The sequence below is a fragment of the Carassius auratus genome, chromosome 18 (assembly GCF_003368295.1).
Source record: "Carassius auratus strain Wakin chromosome 18, ASM336829v1, whole genome shotgun sequence".
In the NCBI taxonomy this organism is placed as follows: domain Eukaryota; kingdom Metazoa; phylum Chordata; class Actinopteri; order Cypriniformes; family Cyprinidae; genus Carassius; species Carassius auratus.
In genome coordinates, this window is record NC_039260.1 from 6,768,271 (window position 1) to 6,782,357 (window position 14,087).

Below are 14,087 nucleotides of genomic sequence, written 5' to 3' on the forward strand. Positions count from 1 at the left end.
TTTACCTTAGTTTGTTTTAACAGTAAAGAATTTATCTTTTTTATTGTATTACATTTTGAGCACAATTCTTCTTACTATAAAGTAAAAAAAATATATATTTTAATGCAAATAGTTTAAATGGAAGTATTTTTACTTTATGTACTTGCATCTAATTTTAAACTTTTAATCTAATTAATAACATGATGAGCCAATTAATTAATTGCATAGCAGTTTTGGCTGAGAAATTAACCCCTAAAAGATCATTTAAAGTCATTGTGTTAAACTAAGGAAAGGCATTGGATAGGCATTACAGAAAAGCAGCTTTAAGCTTTGAAGAAATATTTTGTTTCAATATTGCATGAATAAATGCATTAATAGTTGAGTCATTCATTCAACCGATTCTTTCAAACAGCTGATTCATTCACAAACGAAGCAAATGTCTGAGTTGGTGTAGCAACACATAATGTAATAAGTATTACATTATTATTTAATTAAAATGTTCATCAAGTGATAATTTTCTCAAAACGTAATAAAATCCTGAGCTCATAATGTAATAATAATTCTTAAATGTATTTTTTTTTTTAAATTCACAATGTATTGTATGAGAAATTCATTATGAACACATTGTGGCAACTTCTAATGTAATAACGGTTCATAAATTAATACCAGATTGTTTACAAATATCATAATTATCTTTCAATATAATAACTTTGAGCACAAAACAATAATAGTTTTATTAAAAGAAAATTAGGCTTAGTCTACATTGTGAACTTTTTTTAATGAAAAGCTTACTAAATTTGTGGTTATGACATGCTTAATTTTTAAGATATAAGCCTGGTTTCACAGACAGTTCTTTAAAAATAATTTTTTTATAAAAATAAAAATAAAACATTACTGGTGTGCAGTTTGAGACAAAATAAAGGCATTGATTTATTTTAAGATTAGTCAGAGCGAGTTTCTTTCAGTTGAAACAGCTCAGGCTTAGATTTTAGTCTGTGAAACCGGGGGATAGTCATTTACTTGGTTGTTATAAAAACTTGTTTATAGGCCTGAAGTATTTATAGTTTTGGCGATATGATTAGACGGTTTTATCTTCCAGAGGTAAATTTCTTATAACTGACACATTCTTCACAGGCTGTAATACTGATGATTTCCCTGGTTAAAACCGCTTATAGGCACAGAAATTATGCGTCTGATTAAGTTGTACTTTATTTTTCAACATATCCTCTGATGTACATTCACTTTATAATTGTATTAAAGTAAAGAATTGTTCATTCTACTTGTGCTCTGTGCTGTAACTGCCTGAGGCAGATAACACAATTTATCCCAGACTACATTACTTTTATTTTATTTTCCAAATTAGTTTATAAAAAATGCTTCCAATTCAAGGAAATAGAATTTAGTAGGGGCGCAACTGAATTGTTCCTAGCAATAATTTTGATCAATTAAAATATATTTATATATAACCACTGTCATTATACCACGGACATTACCTGAGATGTTAAAGTCCACATGAAATCTAAATTTACAATATTTTGTGAGTGCACATTGCTAGTCTTAGTCAACAATTAGTCTGTGCAAGTTAATTGAAAAAAAGTGTTCTTTTTTTAATCTTAATCTTTAATAATCCAAATCTGATCATTTACTTTTGCTCTGGAATGGCATGCCTTTCTGATGACATCAGTTTGATGGCTTGAGCAGAATATGCTTAACCACGCCCCTCCGACCATTAGTCTGCTGTGAGTGAGAGATGAGAGGAGGAGCACAAAAATAAAACCCCACCCTCTACTCAGTATTCCATTTCAGTTGGAAATACTTGGGGTGCACGATATATATTGACCGATGATTAATGGGCACCTCGTCAAGTAAAGCCGGTTCTCTAATCAGCGGTAAATTCCATCAGGTGCTTGATTTCATAGAGCAGCTGTTACTACACAGAGCCATTGTTAACTGACAAGCTGCGCAAATCCAAGCTGATAATGAACGTGGATTTTCACAGCTTGTCAGTTAACAACGGCTCTGTGTAGTAACAGCCCTAGGAAATACGCCACCACACTGAAGTCCAGTCGGCAGCAACTTATGGTTCACGTAGATTTTAAATGAAATATGTCAGCAAACTGCACTCTTTCAATGATGTGCATTTAATGCATGGCCAAAGTAAGAACATAATCAAAGTGTTTAAAACATGCAAAGTATGATTGCCAACTGTTCTCGTATTTAAGCAGAAAGCATTTTATCATGTCACGTCTAGTTTAGGGAGATATTCCACTCTCACAAAAAAAGCAAGAGCAACCTTAGTTGAAACTGTAATAACAACATATTTGGAAATCTCTTTTGTACATATTTATCTGAGCATTAGATGTTTCTGTTAACAAGGTTTGTGGCATTGAACAGTACTCGTGCTCTCTCTCTCTCTCTCTCTCTCTCTCTCTCTCTCTCTCTCTCTCTCTCTCTTTCAAAAAAAAAAAATATATATATATATATATATATATACACACACACACACAGGCTAATTAACAGCACAAATATTTTAACTCTCTCTTATACTGTGCTGCTTATACTTTAAGTAGTTATATAATTATGTAAATATTACAATATTTTTGGTCAGTTTATAATGTAATACATTTCTCATAATGTAATTATTAAATTATGAGCTCAAGATTTTATTACATTTTGAGAAAGTTATTACATTATGAACATTTTATTACAATAATAATTTAATATATCATTATTTGCAGTTATTAAATTGAGTTGTTACAGTCAGTCAATGAATTTTTGGATTACTTATTACTGAGTTTGTTAAAAAAAAAAAAAACTATCAAAAGTAATTGTTTGAAATAACTGTGTGTGTTTCTGTGTGTTAAATGTGTCATTCTTACTACAGTGAAGGAAAATGCAGCAGAGAAGTTGCTCTCTTACAACAGGGCAAACCGTGCGGTTGCAATTCTATGTAACCATCAGCGGGCGCCGCCAAAGACCTTCGAACAGTCCATGGCTAACCTGCAGGCAAAGGTACTGGAGATATGAAACTGAATAGTGAAAAAAAAAAGTAATATATCATAAGAGGCTTTTGAATATGATTCTGTTTTATTATGGTTGGTATTTCTCTCTTGTCTTCTTTAAGATTGACAGCAGGAAGGAGCAGCTGGACTTGGCTAAGAAAGAGCTAAAGCAGGCCAAGAAAGAAGCCAAAGGGAGCTCAGACAACAAGCTGCTCATGTCAGTATCTCATTCCAGGCCTCTGAAAGAGGATGTTTATTTGCTCTCCAAGCTATTAGGATCCTTTTATAAATGAATGATATTCACATGTAAAAGCATTTTATGTGTGTTCAGTGTGGTGGAGAAGAAGAAGAAAGCTGTGCAGAGGTGTGAGGAACAGCTGCTGAAGATGGAGGTTCAGGCTACAGACCGAGAGGAGAACAAACAGATCGCCCTGAGCACCTCCAAACTCAACTACCTGGATCCACGCATCAGTGTGGCCTGGTGATGATGTCATACTCATACACACAGTTGCTGCACAGGAAGTCATGTTGTGTTTCACATCAGAATGTTTTCAGAGTTTCATTACTTTATTTTCTGCTTCTAGGTGTAAGAACATGGAGGTGCCGCTGGATAAAATTTACAACAAAACCCTGAGGGATAAGTTTGCCTGGGCCATCGACATGACTGAACATGACTTTGTGTTCTAAGCGTGGTTTGTTCATTCTCCAGTTCAACTCGGTGTTTTATACAAATGTACATTTTAATAGAAATGTTTTAATCAGCATTTTGCTGATTATTGTTGTCGCTTTTATATTGTTTACTCAAATGTTCTAAGTCATTTTAAGAAAGTTCAATAAATGTTCTTCCTTTCTAGGGAACTAGTCCTTTTTTTTTTAACAACAAAAACTTTTTGAAAGATAAAAATATTTGGGTTGTATTTCATAGCTATATATATATATATATATATATATATATATATATATATATATATATATATATGTGTGTGTGTATGTGTGTGTGTGTATATATATATATATATATATATATATATATATATATATATATATATATATATATATATATATATATATATATATATGTGTAACCTATATATATATATATGTAACCTATATATATATATATATATATATATATATGTAACCTATATATATGTAAGTAATTCTCATTAACACAGTGTGATAAAAAATAATGAAACGGTAATAAAACTCATCTGGTCCTGATACAATTCTGTATGACACATAATTTAGATTGATTAGGATTAACTAATACTATTATAAATAACTTGTTATTCAGCTAAAAATATTTTATTATTATTATGGTGTAAAATGTTAATGTTTTGGATGTGTTTTTTGGTCCAATATAATTTACCAATATAGATCTCTTTAAGCCTTTTTCCACGAGTCCAGATTCAAAAATAGATTTTTCTTGGTGGGGAAAAATCTTATGAAGCGATTTAATCACATTTTAGCTGAAGTCATTGAATTTTGATAGTGTTATGGTTTTAAATTGCATGTAAATGTGTTAATCATCATCTTACCCAGCTTACATGTTGATCAATTCTAAACAATGAAACTTACATTTCCAAGAATTCACCCTGTTAGTTTTAGCTTGAGAGTATGTGACCCAAGAGATTTTGCATGTCGGCATGCGTTCCTTTTTATTACATTTGACTAACTTGCAACTGCTAAAGAGGACTGTGTGAAACTATGACCTATAATGGTTTATTATATAAGAGCTATACCAGTAAAGAGAGATGAGGACACAGGTTTTAAGAAACAACTTTAATTCAGTGACAAATTCACTTTAACAGGAATGGTGTAAGGTTGGCACTTGGGCTAGTGCTATTACAGTAAAGCATGGTTCGGTTCTACAGTTGGATGTCGTGTTTATAAAGTTCTTTGCAATCCATTACAGAAAAAGGGGGGAAAGGGTAGCATACATTACATACATATTATTAGGACTGCCTTTAAATTCTAAATATTAAAAAAAGCATCACATCAAACCAAAATATGTTAGTCACCATAGAGAAAATCTTGCTGCTCCTGAAGAGTGTTGATCGTTTTTGCTACTCAGGATTCTGTGAAAGACAACACTCAATCAGGGCAGTGCATTTTAATACAGCATACCAGAATGAAATGCATTTCAAATTTCCAGTTAGAATCAAACATTCATAACTAGTTTCAACTAATAGTTTAAGTACCTCTACTAAGAGGCCTCTCCCTCTTTGACCTTGTTCTCCCCTTCAATCTCTTCCACTCCCGCCTGAGTCATCAGGTCTGCAATATTCTTCTCTAGATCATCGATACGGGTGCTCATTTCATCAAGTGGATCTTATTAAGGAAGATACAGGAGAAAGCACAGGTAATACCACCATTTAAATCCACATATCAAGGCATTGAGTGCATGGCTAAAGCAATGTCTACTCTACTTTGTAGATCTTGACTGTACAAAAAATGTATGTATTTTGTAAACCTGCATAGCACTGGATTAAAGCATTTCCACATTTGGATTTTTACAGATCATTTTGTGAACCTGATCACAGAATGATCTCGCAGTTGTGGTAAATTTTGGTTCTGTTAAAATGTGGAACTTTCCTGAAGGGGTTTGTATTTGGGTCTGAGATTTGTATGAGTTTTTGAGATGCTCTTCCTGTTGGACAATGGTTGTGGGATTTTAGTGGTTAAAGATCTGGATTAACCCCTTGACAACTGGCAGTTCAGTTCAGAGTTAAGGCCTCCTCCTCACCTTTGTACCCTCAGGGTTTCTGCAGATTTTATAAAGGCAAGACCAAGTAAAGAACATGTAATAAGTACAAGAGGTTGCATTTGCAACATTTCAAAGTTAGAAAATACAACTTTCCATTACTTTCTTAACAAAAGAAGTTAAATAACTTTGCTCCCAACTCTTCCTCAGTATTTTTGTCTGGTTTTTCAGTCCAAATATATAAGGATAATTAAATCAAGATACACTTGCTTGAAGCAAAATGACACATTAAGTGATTGTGAAAATTAATTTAGTTTGGTTAAAGAATAAATTTGTTAGTTTTCATACCCATCTGATGGATATTTGTTATAGTTTTAAATGTTCGTTTTTGTTCAATTTCTCAGAATAGACTTAATATAGTCATTTTGCATTGGGAAATCTAGACAAAAAATACTGAGATCATTTTTAGCAGTGCATGCAACATTCAATGCAATTACTGCTCGGATTTAATTACTTTTTAAGGCCTTAATTTGTGGAAAACTGTAATGCCTTTTTAAGACCTGCAGAAGCACCGGAGCAAGGCATTTTTCCCAATTTGCTTGACTGTATGCAAAAATTAAACCCTACCTTATATGATAAAGAATCTTGTAAATGACAGCTAACCTCATTTAAATTCCTCTAAACCGCTTACTGTCGCATTATAAATAAGACGCTATCACTGAGAGCACTACTTTAAGTCTATAGATGTGCTAAAAACAAGAAAGGATATTTCTCCCGATGATCTGGTCTGACATCGTCTGGAATTTATCCTGCATCTGCTGCAGCAATGTCTGCACCTGTTAGAGAGAAACATTCAGTAAATAACGTTACATAGATATTCAAATAAATTACAAATAAATCAACTTGTTTACGTCACAACAACTGTATTTTCAAATCATTTGAATTTAACAGTAAACTAAGTTTATGTCGCATCATAATAATCCCAAGTAGAACAGATAAACCGGGACTAGCATTAGCCTAACCTAGCTAACCACAAAAATATGTCGTTTATTATCAAACCTACCACTGCTGTGAGATCCTGCACCGATTTTGGGTCCGTTTCTGACATATTTCTTTAATAAATAGATGGTACAACAGCAGAAAGATGTTTATTGCTCTTTAAATTGTGTATCTTCCCAGCTCTTTGCTTTCCTGATGATCAGCTGTTGGATAAATCACGGAGTGGTGCCAAATACCGCGAGATTTTAGAGACCTCGCAGTGAGAGATTCTCGCAGCTGCAGGCAGGCAGATCAACCTCTGGTGTGATGATCAGACCATACACAGCATCAGAGCAGTTCTCAAACAAAAGATGCAGTCATTTCCTATATTAAGACCAATGACGGGTTACAGCAGGATAGACCATAATTTATTTAAAGCTAATTTTGTTGCGAATTAAAAATATTTTTTTTTGCTCCATTTAGGTGTATGTAGTAGAAACTGAGATTATCAAAATCTTTGTTTTATCATATATATATATATATATATATATATATATATATATATATATATATATATATAGATAGATAGATAGATAGATAGATAGATAGATAGATAGATATCAAAGAAAACAGGCTTAATTCAGAGTAGGTTAATGTGTAAAAAAAAAAAAAAGGATTGAACGCAGAATTGCTTTTAAACGTTGCGAGTAAATTGTTCCATTAATATGTTATATACGAGTTTTTTGTTGTTGTTACCACGTATTAACGTTCCAATAATCTAGCATCAAAATGAAGACAATGGGAGTATCGCTGCTCAAATGTAGTTTGATAGGAACTCGTGATGTTCCCTGTTTATTTGTTTTTATTTCCTCTTCCTCAGTAACAGACCAATGAAATCTACGCGGTCAAGCCCACATCTCCAAACTGCATCAGCCTGATTTAGACTAGATGATGGCTAGATGAGACAGCATGCTCTTTAGTTTGTGTGTGTGTGTGTGCTGCTGCTGCTAATATAGTTGTCAAACAAGTCTTCGCCCGAAACAAGGTATGCTTAAACTTCCTGAGGTTTTTTTCACCCTTATTTGCAGCAACTTTCTGTTATTTGAAGCGGTTTCGTTACTGTAAAGTGAAACCTGCACCGCAAAACTCTACTGAATATGCATAGAGTTTTGAGCTTAGCGTTTGAAGCGAAAAGCACCATGGTGTTCTTGTGCATTGCGTTTAACTGCTGATCCGAGAGGTCTTGTACGCGCTACTGCATTAGTATTCACTTTGATGTATCAGGTTCGCTTAATATTGAACAAGACAGTCGATAAAATGTGCACACCCGGATTCATGTATCCACGAATGGTTTGTTCATATCCTTGTGGTGTCGATATCCTGTTTATGAACGAATTGTTCTTTTGATTCTGATCTTAAAAAAAAAAAAAAAAGTACCGGACGATGTCGCTCAAGAATAATACTGAAACAATAGGTTTTCTCGAATTAACCGAGTCTGTCGAAGTGAATCTTTTGTGCCTCGAAATGGTTCCTCTTTTCGTTTTGTCCGATTCGGAATGAACCATATACTGTATAAAAACAGGTATTAACCTAGAAGTCATGATTGAAATTATACAACGTTTAAAGTAAATAGATGCCCAAGCCCTATAGGTCAAAAAGTTACTTTATTTACCAATAAGCTGAAATATTATCTAACAAAACATACTATATTTACGACTCGATTGTGGTTTAAAAAAAAAAAAAACCTTTCCGCATTGTGGTAAATACATTTTACTATTCAGTGGGCCTTTAAATTCAAATCAACCCTATATTTAGGGTTCTAATTTACATTTAATGAATTGAATCATGGCTTCGACTAAATAGACGGAGTCACAAGATTAAACTCTTAGGCTACTACTTTAAATTAATTTAAAAATACAATTGTGCATACATGTCTTTTATTAAAAAGCTTTATTTAGATCTTGCTAAACATGACGTAAACGAACCACCGAATGATTCTTTTAAACTAGCTGTTCAAAAGAATCGATTCACTTAAATGATTCCGATTTCCCATCACTGTTAATCGTCTTGGTGGACATTCACACGAGGCTTTGACATAAAAAACTTATCGGAGTGCGACTGAATGGAATGTAAAAGAGAGTGAATTTATACAAGAAAATAAAAATTAAGCAATGCAGTGACAACCCCGTTCTTTGTAAACCAATTCTTAGGATTTTCCTGCTGTCCAAATTTGCTGCTGGATACAGCTTCTAAAGATCATAACTCTCTGACGTGCACACATAGCATTATGAAGTGCCTCAGCCATACCAAATGTATTTTATGTCCATGTTTGCCATTCCAGATAAATGATAGTCTTTTAACGTCCAGCAAAGCTAAATCTGTTTACAGTAGGTGTGGATCTAGACATCTGTTCATGTAGGAGACACAAACGAGAGAGAGAGAAAGGTGGAGACATGTAAGAAGAGCCCAACCCCCTATGGAATGCAGAAGTTATGCAACTCCTCTATGTACAGTACAGTAGCTCAGAAAGCATACTTCACTGCTAGAACTCCACTATAGAGGTCACGACCAATGCTCAAGTACTTGGTTTCAGTTGACTTCATGGGGTTAGGAAACATTCCTTAATAATCTGGTCACTTAAATCCACAAAATCTCATTTAAAATGTTGTAGGACTCTTACACTTTTTATTTTATATAGGTTTTTAAATATATATATATAAACTTTTCAAACTAATTTCACATAAAAAAACAAGTTTGCAATTAAGCCATAACTTTTAGTTTTTTTTTTATGCATGCATTTTATGGCTTAGTTTTTTATGTGAAATTTGTTTGAAAAATTCTTCTGACTGGCTAACAGAGTTTTGTTGAAAGTGACTTTTGATGGTCTTGGTAACATCATCAAGAATCAGCTGAAAATGTATAAACAAATCTGTAATGTTTTGCCATCTATGCCATTTTTTGGTTTGAAGAAGAGCATTTCTCAATATAATTTCTGTAGATTAATGTACCGTATTTTCCAGACTATAAGTCACACTTTTTTTCATAGTTTGGCTGGTCCTGTGACTTATAGTCAGGTGCGACTTATCAAAATTAATTTGACATGAACCAAGAGAAATGAACCAAGAGAAAACATTACCGTCTACAGCCGCGAGAGGGCGCTCTATACTGCCAGAGATGCTGCTCAGTGCTCCTGTAGTCTACACTGAGAAGCATAGAGCGCCCCCTCTCGTGGCTGAAGACGGTAAAGTTACCGTATACAGCTGCGAGAGGGCGCTCTATGCTGCTCAGCTTTTATTCATAATTTATTTATCATAAAACAATATTGTTTATGGATTTATGGCTGTCTTGGCATTTCTGATTATGAAATTAATTTTTTTTATTTTATTTTAATTTCCAACTATTGTTATATTATTTTTGCCAAGAAAACCTAAAGTTGTATGAAAAATAAATTATGTAAATAACGTTATGAATATTTAAATGTTTATAAAATAAATCTATATAAGATTAATTTCAAAAGCTCTTAAATATTTTTTTCTACTTAAATTATAATGATGTATATTTTAAACTATACAAAATATGAAATTAAAATTTAAATCCATATAAAAATTACTTTACATTTTTTTGTGTGTGTGTTTTGGGCCAGTAATGCTGTTGATCAAGTAGAAATCCGAATTAGTCAGAAAAAAATAAATAAATGTAATGTTAGCATAATTACAAATTCTTGCATTGCAAGCCTTTTCTTGCATACTTAAAATAATATTCTCAACCTCAGGGAACACGTCTGTCCAAATACTTGTTGAATTGGGGAAATTATAATGCAAAGTAGCTCAAAACTATTCCGAAACTTCTCAGCAGTGTATTCTAGAACCTGTGACTCAGCCTTCTCTTTTAATGTGACGTTTGTCTGGTCAGAAACAAAAAGGACCCTTATCTTTTGGTGCACAGTCTTCCTGTGAGCACAAACGTCTTGTTCTGCTGAGATACCGTCAGAATGGGTGGCAGCATGTAGACGACTTTTACTGTTCCTGACTACTGTGAAATTGGCCCCTCATTGGATTTCATGTCCAGAAAGTCCCACATGAATAATTTACTATGCGTTTATACTGTAGGTATTATTGTTCCTGTGGGAACTTTAAGGTTACTGGAGGTGGCACTGTTGCTTTTATTGCTATAAGGTTTTGTTGCAGCAATATATGCCTGTTTTATTAGTTTTAGCTTCTTTTAGCTAGCAGACAGCTAATTTAATCATACCTACATTGCACTGCACTTTCTATATTTGTGATCAAACTTAAAACTGTTGTAACCTCTTCTTGCAGGGGATGGGAGTATAAAGAAAGTGGTTTGAGAAGGACTAAGTGATGGAGCAGGGGTCAGAGGAGAACATGGAGAGCTCATGGACTCTGCTCTCCTGGCTGGCATCTGGAGTGATGGTGTTTGGAAGTGCGGTTCCTTACATCCCCCAGTACCAGGAGATCCAGAGGACCAATAACACAGAGGGTTTCTCAACAAGAGTTTGTCTGGTGCTGCTCGTTGCTAATATACTTCGCATTTTCTTCTGGTGAGTGGAGCAGAGTTAATGTTACTGCAGCAGAGCTGATTGATTGGCTCAGTTGCCAATGTGGAAATCAAAGTGAAATAAACAAGGACAAATCAAAGTATATTTGTATGCATGTTCTATTTTATGTATTCTTTCATTCATTTCTTTAATTCGCTCCCATTTTGTATCTTAATTTATTTTTACATTTTTAAAAAAGGACACTTGAAACACATACTGTATAACCAAAACATACTTGAAACAACATAATAAAAATTTTATTGGTCCCCATAAGTCGCACCTGAGTATAAGTCGCATCAGTCCAAAAATACGTTGTGATGTGTACGTAAATATATATAAGTCGCATTTATTTAGAACCAAGAACCAAGAGAAAACATTACCGTCTACAGCCGCGAGAGGGCTGTAGACGGTAATGTTTTCTATTGGTTCATTTATCTTGGTTCATGTCAAATAAATTTTGATAAATAAGTCGCACCTGACTAGTCGCAGGACCAGCCATACTATGAAAAAAAAGTGCGACTTATAGTCCGGAAAATACGGTAATTCATGCACGTCTCATTTTAAAAATGTTTTTTGACCTGGTCATTTTTAATCAATGTCATAACTCAGTATTCGGGTAAACAAGGCATGATATATGCCAGACTTCTCAAATAACATTGTGCCATCCCAAAGAAGCACAAAGTCACTTTCACAGACTTTTAAAATAAATGTTCCCTCCCGGTGGAATGACCTCCCCAACTCAATCCTTAGCCTCTTCCATCTTTATTTGACCTAACTCTAGCACTCTCAATTCTCATTCTGTTCTTATAAACAAAAACAAACTAGCTTTCTAATCTTTTTCTATTTTATCTTTTCCTTTCATTTATTATACAATTAACAAAAGCAAAAAAGACCTCTAACAGTAGCTTGCTCTGTTCTTTCTCTATTCTGTCTGTTTTCTTTTTATTTATTATATTATTTTAAAAGCCCTTGCTATGTGTAGCGAGACTTGTTATAGCACTTGTATATCATTGTTGATTTGGATTACTTCCATTGTCCTCATTTGTAAGTCGCTTTGGATAAAAGCGACTGCTTAATGACTAAATGTAAATATAGTAATTTAGTCCACGAAAACCCGCCCCTTTTTACATTCACCTGCAAGTTGCATTCAGATCTGCCTCCAACCAGTTGAACCAAGCCCTCGCCTACTTTTTTTTATTTATTTTTTGATTACTTTTATTTTCATATGCGTCATAATGTGGAAGAAAAGATCTCTCTCTACACCAGTTAAATTGTGTCTTTAAAGTAATGGGTAATTCAGAAGAAATTATACACACCTGCAGGCCATCCAAGATGCTGACGAGTTTGTTTCATCATCAGAACAGATTTTTAGAAATTTTGTATTACATCACTTGCTCACCAATGGATCCTCTGCAGTGAATGGGTGCCGTCAGAATGAGAGTTCAAAGAGCTGATCAAAACATCATCATAATCCACATAGTAGATAGTCGTATTGTTTTATCCACATGTTTGTTTTTGGGCAAAATATTCTTTTATCAACAAAGACAACTTTAATTAAGCAATTTATAGGTTGTTTTCCCTTAAAGCTGCAGTAGGTAACTTTTTGTAAAAATATATTTTTTACATATTTGTTAAACCTGTCATTATGTCCTGACAGTAGAATATGAGACAGATAATCTGTGAAAAACTCAAGCTCCTCTGGCTCCTCCCAGTGGTCCTATTGCCATTTGCAGAAATTCATCCGCTCCCGGTAAGAAAACAACCAATCAGAGCTTCGGTCCGTAACTTTGTTTGTGTTCAAAATGTAGAAAAATGTATATAATAAGCGAGTACACCATGAATCCATTTTCCAAACTGTGTTTTTAGCCTGTCCTGAATCACTAGGGTGCACCTATAATAAGTGTTTATATTCGGACTATTTTAGATTGCTTTGGGGGCACCGCGGCGGAATAACCCAGTACCTTTGTGATTCTTCATAGACATAAACAGAGAGAAGTAGTTCCGGCTACGATGTTCTTCAGCAAGATGCAAGCAGTTCTGTTTATTAACCACTAGAGCGTCAAAAGTTACCGACTGCAGCTTTAAAAGTGTTAACATTTCCAGTTCAGTTCTTTCAAGATTAAATTTGTGAGTGTCTGAACCAGCCATAGCAACAATGGCTTAACCAATGGCGTGTTTGGGGTTGGGCCTGAGAGAACTTTTTGGGAAACCTGTATGAAAACAGTTGTTATTTTTTGCAGTTCTGTTTGGTTTCTCTAGAGGCACAGCTTTTGCACTTTACCTTTTAATTAAGCATTTATTGTTTTGTTTTGCAGGATAGGCAAACAGTTTGAGCTGCCTTTGCTCCTGCAGAGTGTGGTGATGATTCTCACCATGTTGGCAATGCTACATTTGTGCTGTTCCATCCAGAGCAGCAACCGTGTCAGTACTAAACAGCACCACATCACAGGTAATCACATTAAACAGTCTGTGTCCAACGGGAGTGTGAAATGCATTGCCTAAAAACTGTACTTTTTCTACTTGTAAATACTACTAAGTTGAATATTGTTATCTCATGAAGTTTTAAAGTGTCCAATATTTTGGGGGAACATGTTAATGCATAAATATTTGAAAGGTAGTGATAATCTATATGATGAAAGTACAAATTTGTAAAGTGCCAGTTTGAATGATTGCAATGGCCTTACAGTGTGCAAGTGTTATATTAACGCCTGAGGTCTTGTGAATGGTATATCAACTTCAGCATGTGAGAATATTACTAAACAGATATCACCTCCTTGTCTTCTGTCATGTAGATGGGATTGAAACCGCAGAAGTGTTACTCATTGCCCGGGGCGCTAGTCTAGTCCCATATTCATTTATAATGAAGATG

General features: G+C 34.2%; 3 protein-coding genes across 4 annotated transcripts in view; 2 read left to right on the top strand and 1 right to left on the bottom strand.

Moving 5' to 3' along the window:
* Window positions 1-3,850, top strand: part of zgc:173742 (DNA topoisomerase I, mitochondrial) — a 31,071-nt gene extending 27,221 nt beyond the window's left edge. For both annotated transcript variants that reach the window (XM_026287284.1, XM_026287285.1), the window contains exons 17-20: window positions 2,864-2,991; window positions 3,104-3,198; window positions 3,313-3,462; window positions 3,566-3,850. In XM_026287284.1, coding sequence (XP_026143069.1) covers window positions 2,864-2,991; window positions 3,104-3,198; window positions 3,313-3,462; window positions 3,566-3,668 — 476 coding nt within the window. In that variant the 3' untranslated portion in view covers window positions 3,669-3,850. The remainder of the gene's footprint in view (window positions 1-2,863; window positions 2,992-3,103; window positions 3,199-3,312; window positions 3,463-3,565) is intronic.
* An 898-nt stretch (window positions 3,851-4,748) lies between these two features.
* hsbp1b (heat shock factor binding protein 1b) lies at window positions 4,749-6,926 on the bottom strand. Its single transcript, XM_026287286.1, has 4 exons — window positions 6,749-6,926; window positions 6,455-6,521; window positions 5,183-5,306; window positions 4,749-5,059 (listed from the first exon to the last, which is right to left on the bottom strand). The coding sequence occupies exons 1-3, from the start codon at window positions 6,791-6,793 to the stop codon at window positions 5,188-5,190; spliced, it is 231 nt and encodes a 76-aa protein (XP_026143071.1). The 5' UTR covers window positions 6,794-6,926; the 3' UTR covers window positions 4,749-5,059; window positions 5,183-5,187.
* A 603-nt stretch (window positions 6,927-7,529) lies between these two features.
* LOC113118246 (PQ-loop repeat-containing protein 1-like) overlaps window positions 7,530-14,087 on the top strand; it is a 37,585-nt gene continuing 31,027 nt past the window's right edge. The window contains exons 1-3 of the mRNA XM_026287288.1: window positions 7,530-7,708; window positions 10,980-11,221; window positions 13,534-13,667. Coding sequence (XP_026143073.1) covers window positions 11,022-11,221; window positions 13,534-13,667 — 334 coding nt within the window. The 5' untranslated portion in view covers window positions 7,530-7,708; window positions 10,980-11,021. The remainder of the gene's footprint in view (window positions 7,709-10,979; window positions 11,222-13,533; window positions 13,668-14,087) is intronic.

What these genes read in the sequence shown, in the direction of transcription:
- hsbp1b (XM_026287286.1), bottom strand. Translation starts at nt 6,793, where the DNA reads ATGTCAGAAACGGACCCAAAATCGGTGCAGGATCTCACAGCAGTG. An exon ending in TGCAGGATCTCACAGCAGTG is followed by an intron (nt 6,522 to 6,748) that starts GTAGGTTTGATA and finishes TCTCTCTAACAG; the next exon opens with GTGCAGACATTGCTGCAGCA. An exon ending in AGACCAGATCATCGGGAGAA is followed by an intron (nt 5,307 to 6,454) that starts ATATCCTTTCTT and finishes AATAAGATCCAC; the next exon opens with TTGATGAAATGAGCACCCGT.